Here is a 12,036-nt window from a genome sequence, read left to right as displayed (position 1 = left end):
ACATCACACCACAAAGCTGGGCTGGGAGGGGCAGGCGAGCACTGGACACTGTGGGCATGGCAGGTGGAGAGATTTCCTGGCATTACAAGGGGAAGTTCTCCCCCAATGTGTGTAGGAATTTTTTTCACATTCGTGATGGCAATTTCTTCCAAAACCAAAGGTGTTTCCTAGTGTTCTGCAGGGGAAATGTCCTCCAAGTCTGGGGGAAACAGCTGTTACCTGGAGTGGGATCTTCATCCACTGTGTGTGTGGGGATATCGGGGCCTTCCACATGGGAATGTCTGCCAAAGGAGGGGGGTGGTACTTCCCTGGTGTCCCAAGGGGGAATTGGCTCCACAGCAAGGGAGAAATCGCTAATAATTCCTAGGGAAATTTCCTTCAAAAGGAGGTGGATTTTCCTGGTGTTGAGGGGAAGTTTCCTCGGCCATGACAAAGGAATTTCCTGGCATTTCCTAATGAGAATTCCCTCCAAAGAGAAGAAATTCCCAGCAATCCAAATAGGAGTTTTCTCAAAAGGGTGGAATTTCCTCCAAAGGGAGGGGGCCTTTTCCCCACATTCCAAGTGGGAATTTCCTGGCATTTCAAGTGGAAAGTTCCTTCAAAGAGTAGGGAGAGGCTGTCTTGGCCTTTCCCGTGGACATTTTCACCAAACTGGAAGGCTGGAGATGAGACACAGCTGCGCCTTTCCCAGTCAGGAATGGATGGTGCATAAGCTGAGAACAACACAAGAAGGGTAAGAACTCTTCAATGCATTTTTTAATTTTCTCCTATATCCTTTGTTAAGAGAAGTGGTTGTTAACACATAGAAAACTAGTTTATAAGGGCTGCAAAATGTGTTGTACTCTAATAATGAAAGTGTGCAGTTTGATACAGCTTTGTAAAAAAACCCACAACACTACAAGTTAATCAGATTTTATGCAAGAAATTCTATTTAGAGGAAAGGATCTCATTTATTTCATAATTCAGTTTGTCACTAAAGAACACAAATGTTAAAGTTACATCCTGCAATAAATTTGAGCAGAAAACTGCAACTATTGCTCCAAATCATAGTTGCAGCTCTTATAGGCTCCAGTGCTAGCTGTAAACATATTTGAGGTATAAGGAATATTCTTAAGAAATTATGACGTTAAATCAAGGTTGTAAACAGTTCTAAAGAAAGAAGAAAGTGGTGTATTTGTTACTGAGTAAGAGATACAAACAAATCCCTTGACTTTGAATCACGTTAACTTAATGTTCATATGCAATGATTTGCTCTTAACTATAAAAATATTGACTAAAAGCAACCACGTGGGGAGACAAGCACAAACAGTTCCAAGGGAAGTGACTAGGAAGAGCTGCTCAAAGATGACTGAAAATGATGATAAAAGAACAACAGCTCTCCACATGCTGAATACAGATGAACAAGGAAAGAAGGGGGGGGGGCAGTTTATTGAGGAAATCCTTCCCTTTCTCATTAATTTTCTACCTCTGGTTCAGCTAGATTACTCCCCAACATACAACTTCACAACAATAATACACCATTGTTTTCCTTGTACTGTATATGCTGTACTTAGAATGTGGTATCTATTCACAGTGTCTGACCAAATAGACTTCAGCTACTATATAAGCTCTGTTCATTGAACAAGCTAATTTTACTCTGCAAGAGTTAAACACTTCCTTTCAAAATCAGAAAATATTCACAGACCTAGAAAGCTACAAGAAGACTTTTTAAATGAGCACATCATAGAGCTTGTAACAAACGTCCCAATTTGGTATAAAACTGCAGCATGAAAAGATTCATTTCTGCAACCTTACTTACAGCAGTGTTTCCCTGGTGCCTGCTAACTGCCTTTACAAAACTTGCGGCCACAGCGTTGAGTCGCTGGCAGTGCCATCAGCTAGTGCTGGCATTACGGACTGTCCCTCCTCTCTGCATCTTCAGAGCTGGAGGTGGTGGCAGAGTGAACTGCCTCCTCTCGCTGCCCCAGGCAATCCTCCTGCTCTGGGACAGCGCTGGCACGAAGTACATCCAGGTACAGGAGGTAGTCCTGCAGACAGGCCGGCAGCGGCAAGTCCCGGATGAAGCGGTCCGATCGCAGGCGTTCACTCGTTAAAATGGACCGGATCTCAAGACGACACAGGTGAGACAGGGAAGGAATGAAGGCTGAGGAATACAAAACAGATCAAGTGGTGAACGGAACCATGGGACTACACTGCCTGTCTGCTTAGTTTACATAGATCCCTCTGAAACCCCCCATTCTCAGCCAGGTAACGAGGCAGAATTATTGACTGTGAAGGACACTGCTCTGCCACATCAGCTTTTTTGCTATAATATCAACTGCAATCATTTATGTAGTTGCCATACTCATCCTTCTCTATTGAAATACAAAACTTTACGGGACTATACATTTTGTAAGCCTTCAGCTGGAGGTATGAATGTCAGTTCTTGAATTTTTCGTCACAAACTCTTCATTTTTAATTTCTTGTGCTCACTCACATGACCAGCTTATCTCAGTTATCTCAGAGTACTTAATACTCCTCAAGGGGAAAATACTGCTCAGCATAGCAGCTGGCCTGCTTGCCCTGACTGCTCTTGGCTGAAAGAATGAAAAAGTGAAAAACTGTCTTCCCACCTTCTTCCTCTCTGCAGGTTTGGTCAGTATTGCTATTTGTAATAGATAATAATAATAGTAACAATAATATATTTAATATATTATTATATCATTAAACATAATACATATAATACTTAAATTACAAGTATTGCTATTTGGTTACAGGGTATTAAATACTATTACAACACACATACATTTATTAACAACAAAGGAACCGAAAGAACTTCAAATAAATTTCCCCAAATAAAGCCTTTTTTTTTTTTACACTCCAAAAATATATCCTCATTAGCGTTAAATATTCCAAATAAAGTCTTATTTAATAACAATAATATGATTTAGACATTTTCAAAATTATTGTAGCCAATTTAAAAAAGAATATGCTTTAAACTGAGTCACTAACATATTTGAGCAGTTTTTCAGTAACATAATGCATAGGTCATAGTGCAAGCTCTATGTTAAAGCTGCTTTTCTGGAAGGTGAAAACGTCAAGCACTGGTGTTCCTGGACAATCTATAATTGAATCGTTTTGGCTGACTTTGTTTCAATTACAGGAGTGATAATGAATTTCTAGATTTGTAGGTATTTAGTATGATGATATAGATGGCTTTTATTTTAATTACTGTCAATGCTTCCAGAACAAGATAGACACTTTGTTAGAAATACAAATCAAATTTAAGGCAGCGGGATATTGTCTAGAAAATGCAACTTAAATCTTCCCAGAAGAGGATCTTTAGGAAGATGCAGTACTAACTTATAGTCGCTGCCCATATTTTACAGCATGCTTGTTAATTTGAAGAGGAAAAGATAACCCGAATTGAAACACATGAACTATGAATCGAACAATGAAATCAGTAAAATTCATTCAGATATGTTTTGTTTGCTTGTTTTCGGTAACTATTGTTTCTGCTGCCCAGTTTCTGGACAAGCAGTATCTACTGACTATTTGACCTTCTTTGCATTTATGTGTTAGGACAAAGAGCTGTTTCCCACTTATATCCTGGAGATCAGTATACACAGAGACTTATTTTTCCAATTGTTTTGCTTACCAAAATGGCTCTTGGGAGTCCAGCTGAATTTCTCTTTGTAGTCTGAAAGGTCTCGTTCGACAGCTGGGGGAAGTCTCTTCCAGTTTGTGAACTCCAGAATGAAATTAAGGACATCCTCACTCACAGAGTAAATCCTGCACAACACAACTCCCGTAAGATATCACTTTACACAATAGCATAAATATAGTAATAGAAGTAACACCCAGAAAGTTTTCTTGTTTTTAACAAATCCATAACAATATATATTCCAAGCACAGAAAACCATTAAATAGAAATTCAAAGTAATTCTGACAGCATGACTCCTTACTAAGGATTTTATCTTCCTCCATTACTTTTTTTTTTCAGAAGTAAGCTAGACTGCAAGAGAAAAATACCTGTTCTGAAATACAAATGCCTTGGTAAAAGAGAGCACTCTTTTCTGCACTTACTTCTTATTCAATTTACACCTAAATTCTAGTTAAGGTGGTGAGACAACAGGGTGTTACAAGCATTACCATCATGTTTGAGGAAAAAAAAAAACACATAGCAAATATTTAGCTACTTATTTAAAACAATCAAACAAAACAACAAAATTTGCAAGTGTTTCAAACTCTCCTACATTTCATTTCTTTAGAATGTAGAAAGAACTTCTAGCAATAGTTTAACTGGATGGAACTTATAAAGAGGCTTAAAGTAACAGCAGGTAAAACAGCTTTTTTAGTACTACACATGATGAACAGTCACACAATTTCATAGAACGCCTTCTTATCTATATATATACAATCCTGAATTTTCATCTAAATGGAAATATAAAATGCTGTAAACACACAAAATACTAAACATTTTTCATACACTTCCTTTTTTAAGAGAGTCATGTCAAAAATATTTTATGTCCTTTCTAGTTTTTATTATTTCAGTTTCCAACACTGAGATTTACTTTTATACACTTATTGAAAAGCACCCAGGAGCGAGGTCTGACTGCTTGGCCGTCTTAAAGAGAAGGGTGACTTCACTTTCCTGCTGGTAATTAAAAGTGCCAATGCTCTAGACTGACGTGTTTATGATTATATAGTTGTTTTGCACAATGAGCCAGGGGCAGTTAATCAACCATATACCTATCATTGCTCTATTATCCTCTTGTTACTTTCCAAGACAGAATAGTCAATACTGCAGTTAAACTCATAGAAACATCAGTTCTGTGGATTATGATGTAAAATGCACTATTTTTAAAAAGTGGGTATTTAAACAAAAAAGTAAACTCTATAAAAGCAGTTGCAGATAACAAAATACAAAAAAGCATCTCCTATCATATACATACACAGGGACACCTGTTTCCCCCCTGAATTGTCATCTTGAAGTGTGTCTACTTGTGCAATCACTTAGTCTCCTGTTTATAAATATGATATACAAAAGCACAGAGGTGCCCAGCTCTTCGTATGCTCCTCTACTGCTCAGCACATCATGGATGCTAATGAACAGGAGAATCTCACTAAGTCATAAATGAATGTTTTTTAAAATACCAAGAGCATAACGACCTAACATTAGCTGAAATATAAATTGGTATTTAAAAACTAAGTAGATCTTAAAATCGTACTCCTTTCATACATTTAAGTGATATATGCAATAACGTTACAGAGCATAAATTATCTTGTTAACCACTTAGAAGTATGAAGTTGATCAAATCTAAGCATCTTTTCCATGGACAGGAAAAAAAAAACAGAAGGAAATACAAATACTTCATAATTTTATGTACATGTTTAACTCTGCAGTGCCTAATTAAATATAAACCAGCACCAAGCAGTAACTTATACACAGAAGAATACTTTTGCCACAGTATTTTGTTTAACACAAGCTCTAGCTCTCTTTCCTTTGCTCCTAACCTCAGACCACCTTCATCTTCCATTTGTTTCCTATCTCTCTTAACCTTTCTTGGTATTTGAAATTCTTCCTACAATTCCTGTATTATACATAGAAACTCAACTTGCAACAAAACATGGGTGCTTTTAAGAAATGCTGAGTTTAAAAAACAAGAAAAGATGCCTTTCTCCAGGGTAGGAATAGAACAGTCTTCATTCTGCCATCTTCCTCACGGTCATTTGTTTTACTCAATCCAGCCATTATCCATGAACCTTATTTCAGACCTTCCCTAACCCTTCCCCCATTCCTGATCATGACAACTGATAATCACTAATTCTCAGCTAAAAACTCTCATTTGCAACAGCTTTACAGATTAGCATACAACATTTAAGAAAACAAGAATACGTCTGCTTACCAGAACCTGAACAGCAAATTCACTGGATTAAAACCAGCCAAGAGCAGGTGGGGCAGCCATTGCTTGTACTCCTCGTGTGCTTTAACTGCGTAACTTATGAACTCTGATAACTGATCGCCAGAAGGCAGTGAACAGCCCAACTTCAAGAAGCGTCGAAACAACGTAAACTTTTCATGGCACAGGCAATATCCCAAATTGATCCCAAGCAGCGTGATCCCGTATTTCAGAAAAATACCAATTAAATTAAAAAACCTACGAGCAGCACACATGGAACAGGACATCCCATTAGTTTTTCCACAGAAAAGCATCTTTAAGTTGTTGCCACTGAGCAAGCATACTTCCTCTATGAGAAATCCCCACAAACCCAAAGAAAACCACACCAGCCTGACTCCAATTGTTTCTAGAAAGCATCAGTTTAAACCTAAATTGGTTTAGGAGACCCCGGTCCTTATATTTAACACAATTGTTGGTTCTGTCCTGAGAAACCCGCGGTTCCTTTCAGCTTCCAACTTGGGCAGGCTTTCTCACAAATGAGAAAGAAAAATGAGGGCAGGCTTTCTCACAAAAAACAACTTCTCAGATAGGCTGTAGGCCTGTGTTCAAGCCTCAGGTAGTTATAGCAGTCGGGGCACCGAGATACATCTCCTCTCACCTTTGTATTTTAGCTAAGAAGGTTTGCAGGTGATGAGGTTTTGAAACTGCTGAAGTATTGCATGCTTTGATTTTTCTTCCTTAAATAAAGGAAATCAGAACAGGTCATATGTGGAAAACAAGATTCAAAAATAAGAAACTGAAATCATGAGTCACAAATGTAAGGTAGCCACAGAATCTCCCTATACCTTTGGATCTACTGTATAACGTGCATTTTAATGCGGGGCGGGGGGGGGGGAAGGGGTGTGTGAACAAAATTCAAAACTACCAAAAGTTCACGGATTTGAACAACAGCACAAGAAACAAATTTTGATCCATGAATGTCAAACACTCTGTTAGAATCTGAGTTTTAAGAAAATTTAAAAGTCTCTATGAAGGTATTTTCTCTAATGAAGCACACTGGGCACGTAACATTACTCCGGGTTGATGTTCCCAAGGAAGACTGTCTACAAAGGGTCAACTAACTTGAATTCTGGCAAAATATTAGACAGTAGACAGCAATCAACTGAATTTTTAAAAAGTTGTTTTCAGATGGATTCTCTACCACATTAAAATTTCTCCATTGCCCTAAGCCATAAAGCAGTATTAGGCAGTTGTTCTCAATTAGAATCTAAATTAGAATCTAAAAATTAGCTCTGTGCAAAACCCAGCGCTGCCAAGAAGCGACCCAGATTTGATTCTCAATCTTGCTTTGAGCTGTGTCAGCATTCAGTCCCTCATATATTTTATAAACTGAATTACTCTGGGAGAAGGACAAGGCGAACCTAGGGACAGCAACATCTGGATCTCTTAGAACAATAAAATAAAAATAGCCCACTCTTCCACAAATTAATTTCCCACAGAAAAATGAAGAAACAGATTCATTACTAAAGGAAAAAATCAACAAAAAGTTCACTAAGAACAGCTCACAGACATACCATACGCATAAAGAACAGTAAGGCTCTTATACCTTACTATTTTTCCTCTACTTTGACAGCCTTTGTATTATGAAGTAAGCATTATTTTATTTCCTGTTGAATACCAGGGGTGTGCACTATCTACCAGATACAGAAAGAAATTAGTCATTACATCAAATTTATTCCATTTTCAAGTCCTCCTTACAGCTATAATGTTGACCTGGTTAATTCTGCTAGTCTTATGCAGAAGACCGGCATGCAGAAAAGTACAACACTACTTTCCAGTAATTCATCCTTACCAAAAGGAATTTAGCTAATTAAGAGTCCTCTGTACTGAATTAGAGCATCAAGGCATGTTCCCAGAAGACAGAGGTGTGTTGATAAGGCCTCTTCAAAGCACAAAACCTGCAGTTATGTTCTACAGGAATCCCCTTCAAAGACCAAGCTTCCCCTAGGAAGCTTTCAACAACAGCTCCACACACCATCTTTGTACTTACGGTTTAATTCTGCCAGCTAACGAGCTGGAAGAAAAAGGGCAGGGAAACCCCACATATTAAAAAAAAAAAAAAAAAAAAAAGTTAAATAGAAGACCAGCAGAGTTATGAATAATTTCAGAATAGAATAGTTATACTTACTTTTTTTGGAAAACCATACACATGGGTGATCTGCAGTCGAAGCTAAGGCACTCCTGAGCATCTGGACTGTAGCCTTCTTTAAGTAACATTTCCAAACATTCTTTATTACCTCCATATACTGCTGAATACACAGGGCTCACTTTGCCTTTTTCTTTGTCGCAAATCCGGTCAGTAATTGGTATTAGCATCTCTAGTATACTGCAAATATTTAAAAAACACTATTTAATTGCATGACCTTATGCAATGATTACATTTTAAACGTATGGTTATTTTTCATATGGTCATTACAACTCAAGAAAAAAACCCTACCTGTTTTTTCACTGCTTAGTTTGCTTTAAAGAATCATTGTCATTTCATACCCACACCCACAACGTGCTTCTGCTTGGATTTGCACTGATGATAGGCAGAAAAAACTGCACTGCCATGTACAGACTTAGGTGCCTCTAAAATCTTGTATTCCGTTATTCGAAGGAGGCTAGCAATACGTATGTTTTAATTCAAATGAGAGACATATTTCCTATTTTCCAAGGATCCTTTTTACAGCAATAGGGTACCTCTGGTGCACATTTAAAACTAGACTCCTATGAAGCCTGGAAGTGAACTCAATATGCAAGTTGCAAATAAAACGAGTATTTCCTTCTGTTCGACAACACTCACTGAGACACTGAAGCAGACGAATCAGTCTATTTTACCCTCCACATCCTTCCCAGCTAACGAGAATTACAGGGTAAACACCAGTTCCTTTGCTACGAGAATTTATTGATGCTGCTCAGACTGCCAGTTACGTAGTGCTGCAACAGCTATGAATGCAGCATTTGATTTGAAGACATTCCTAACGTTGACATTTTTGCCAACCCATCTTCTGTTTCTACTAAAATGAAGAAAAAGCAGCTCAGTATCTAAGCACAGTCTGCCCTCCTCATCAATTTGAGAAGAGGCATCGATTTGACACCCAAAGTTCAATGACAGCTCAGTTCATGAACCTCTGCTGTCAACAGTTAAGATCAAGCACCTACTGAGAGACCTGCAGTTAGCATCATCATTAGTACAAGTAAGTGATGTCACGCACGTGCAACCATGGGCTTCCTGACAAATGCTTTTCTGCAATGGCCCATAACTCCAGAAATTTCTTTCCACTCTTGGTTTTCAGCTGTGAAAGTGACTTATTTCATCAGAATCGAGCAAAGCTAGAATAAGAAGGACTGAAGGAACTGTTTTGTTGGCTTTCAGTTTCTCCCTGGTTCAGCTAATTCATTATTTGCATAAAATTACTTCACAGACACAAATGTAATTCTAATTAAGAGCTGTTCAAGTTGTGAATGAATCATATGCTACTGTTCTTTACATTTTAAGATGCAAAAGTAACACGGCCACTAACTAAATTAGTATCCGATTCAGGACTGTGGAAACCCTTCTAAAGAGTTACTCAGTTATGGATCAGACCCCGATCAGAAGGTGACTTCAAAACAGTTGATCACTTCACTGGGACTACTAACAGCCATTTAAAATATGAAAAGATTAAGAAATCCTAAACTACAAATCAGCTTGAAAACTCATTTATCTTCCTTTTAGAGCTGAACATCCTCTTTGTTGGTTAAGCTTTTAACACCAGAATGCTTTGAATGTATTTTTGACCACCTACTTTTTATGGCCCATTTCAGCTGCTGCGTGAATAGGTAACTGCCAGTTGTCCTCGTTGCAGTAGAGGTTTGGATCTGCCCCTTTTGACAGTAACAGCTCCACACACTTTGCATGGCCCTCCTGCGCAGCGATCAGTAGTGGAGTGGCTCTGTCTTTGGCCTGACAGTTGATGTCTGCGCCTGACAAATCCAACACTTGAGATTACTCAACACAAAACAAACAAGTTACTCACTTAATTTTGGCTATACATGCACTTAGACACATGAAACTTGTTCACTATCTGGATGAAACTACTGCTGATGCTTTGTGACCAGAGAGAGGATGTCATCAAAACAGTGCTAATGTAGTGCTATTGAAGGTGTTCTGAAACCCTGATGATCCTTACTTTTTTCATAGTTTTATTATTTCCTACTATCATTTCATGAAAACAACATCAAATTCCTAAATCAGCTTTTTAGTAATTAAGGTAGTTTTGCATACCTAACTAACTACATCTAGATTACATTATTTAAATGTGAAGTTATGAATTGTAAAAGTGGAACTAAAATTGTATCTGATGACAGGCTGATGCAAGCTTAAAAACAATAAAGACAAACAAAAGACTGCAATTACCATGGGATACAAGCACTCTTAAGCTCTCCAGCTTTCCATACTGAGCAGCAACAAACAAAGGCGTAATTCCAAAGTCGTCCTTACACTCAATGCTTGCCCCTTTCTCCAGGAGTATTTTAATTATTTCAGTGTATCCCTGAAATAAATATTTTTATTCTTAACAACAAGAAAAGATCTGGAATTTACATAATCTGCTCCCCCCCCCCTTCTAAACAGAAATCAGAAAAAATGCAATATATTCTAGAGGTATACTGCAAAATTAATGTTGGAAAAAAATAAATTATTTATTTTTTCACTTTTGTTCATTTACCTAATACAAATGGAAATTAAATTAGTTTATAGAGCCACTGAGCTAATATATTTCCATGCTAGAAACACGTCTTATATCTCAGGGATCAGGAAATACTAAATGGAATTCTTTCTCAGAAAAAATCTTGTAACAGATACAGTCAGTGAGCTTGTAAGTGCTTGAAATATTTGTAATAGTTAAATAATTACTGCTTCCCAACATCATGTAGTTTCATCATATCATATCAGACACAGTCTTCTGTACATTGCATGTACATGACTGTTAGGGTAGGTTAGGAAAGAAAATCATCTAATAAAAAGGCAAAAAATATACAAACTACCACTCAGAATACACCAGTTACACGGAAATGGTATGATACACTTACAGGTTACCTGAAAAGCAGCTTGGTGCAAAGAATTCCACCCAGACCAGGAATGAGGTCCTTCAACATTTGCTCCATGTTGGAGCAGAAGCTTTACAACCTCTACATGTCCGTTTTCAACAGCTTCAAACAAAAGAGTAAAACAACCAAAAAAAAAATCTCCTTATTAAGTTAAAGAACTCATTGAAAATCTCAGATGCTCTCAACACTAAATTCCTGACACAATAATCCTAATTCTTTTATAAGTGTATTTGCTTACTTGCCTTTTACATTTAAACTGCAAAAACACAGATGCAGAGAATGGAAATTCAGTCACAAAAGGTCTAGTTAGATGTGTTAAAATCCCACCCCCATTGCACTAATACGCACAACAAAAGCAAGTTTCTCTCCTGTGAATCTGAGACAATTCCGCAGCTGGCTGCTAACTGTGCGACAGTTGCTGTGGCCTCCTGAACTTAGGAAGCCCACTGCTACGTCCCAGCAACTTCCTCCAAACTCAAACTTGTTACAGAAAAAAAAGTTTAAAACTGTGATTTAACATCTATATAAACTTCATTTATAAATTGTACATTTAGTTTATACAAGTATATTCGTAGACAAAGCCTCCTTCAGTATCTTGACTCATCCTTGTATTTCTGCCACCACCAATTCTGCCAAGACACACTTCTCATGTATCAGGGAGTGCTTGATACGGTGATAAATCATCTGTGAATCATCACTATTTTTCAAATATTCATGCACATGCTTGCAAAATGGGTGCCTCTGGCTTGCAGTACTCAGTGTCCAACACTGAGCTGTGCCGTAGCCCTATTCTGCACTCTGGATACCTGGCCATGAACTTTTTCTGTTTTGAAAATCCCTTGGCTACACAACCCCAGGACCATTCCTTGGTCCAGTCTCATCTATGTAAGCACTCAGGCATACTGTACCTCTATCCAGTGTGCCTTTAATGAAGATTTCCCCACAAGTGCTGTCTGCTACAGATTCTTTTAAATAAATAACCTATTTAGTTGTTTAAAAATTAAGTGTCAACAGACTTGTA

At 37.8% G+C, this 12,036-nt stretch overlaps 1 protein-coding gene across 6 annotated transcripts in view; it reads right to left on the bottom strand.

The window, feature by feature from the left end:
• Positions 1-838: 838 nt before the first annotated feature.
• The window catches only part of ASB3 (ankyrin repeat and SOCS box containing 3), a 30,869-nt gene continuing 19,671 nt past the window's right edge, over positions 839-12,036 (bottom strand). For 5 of the 6 annotated variants that reach the window (XM_082757595.1, XM_082757594.1, XM_082757596.1 and 2 more), the window contains 7 exons: positions 11,005-11,117; positions 10,324-10,459; positions 9,713-9,890; positions 8,071-8,268; positions 5,889-6,140; positions 3,638-3,771; positions 841-2,143 (listed from right to left, as the gene is read on the bottom strand). In XM_082757595.1, the coding sequence (XP_082613721.1) occupies positions 1,890-2,143; positions 3,638-3,771; positions 5,889-6,140; positions 8,071-8,268; positions 9,713-9,890; positions 10,324-10,459; positions 11,005-11,117 (1,265 nt within the window). In that variant the 3' untranslated portion in view covers positions 841-1,889. Of the gene's footprint in view, positions 2,144-3,637; positions 3,772-5,888; positions 6,141-8,070; positions 8,269-9,712; positions 9,891-10,323; positions 10,460-11,004; positions 11,118-12,036 lie in introns of all 6 variants that reach the window. The other variant, XM_082757598.1, reaches the window with a different exon arrangement.

This window comes from Aythya marila (genome assembly GCF_965140915.1).
Source record: "Aythya marila genome assembly, chromosome: 3".
In the NCBI taxonomy this organism is placed as follows: Eukaryota; Metazoa; Chordata; class Aves; order Anseriformes; family Anatidae; genus Aythya; species Aythya marila.
The sequence above is the reverse complement of the archived record's forward strand: the minus strand, read 5'-3'. Positions and strand labels throughout refer to the sequence as shown.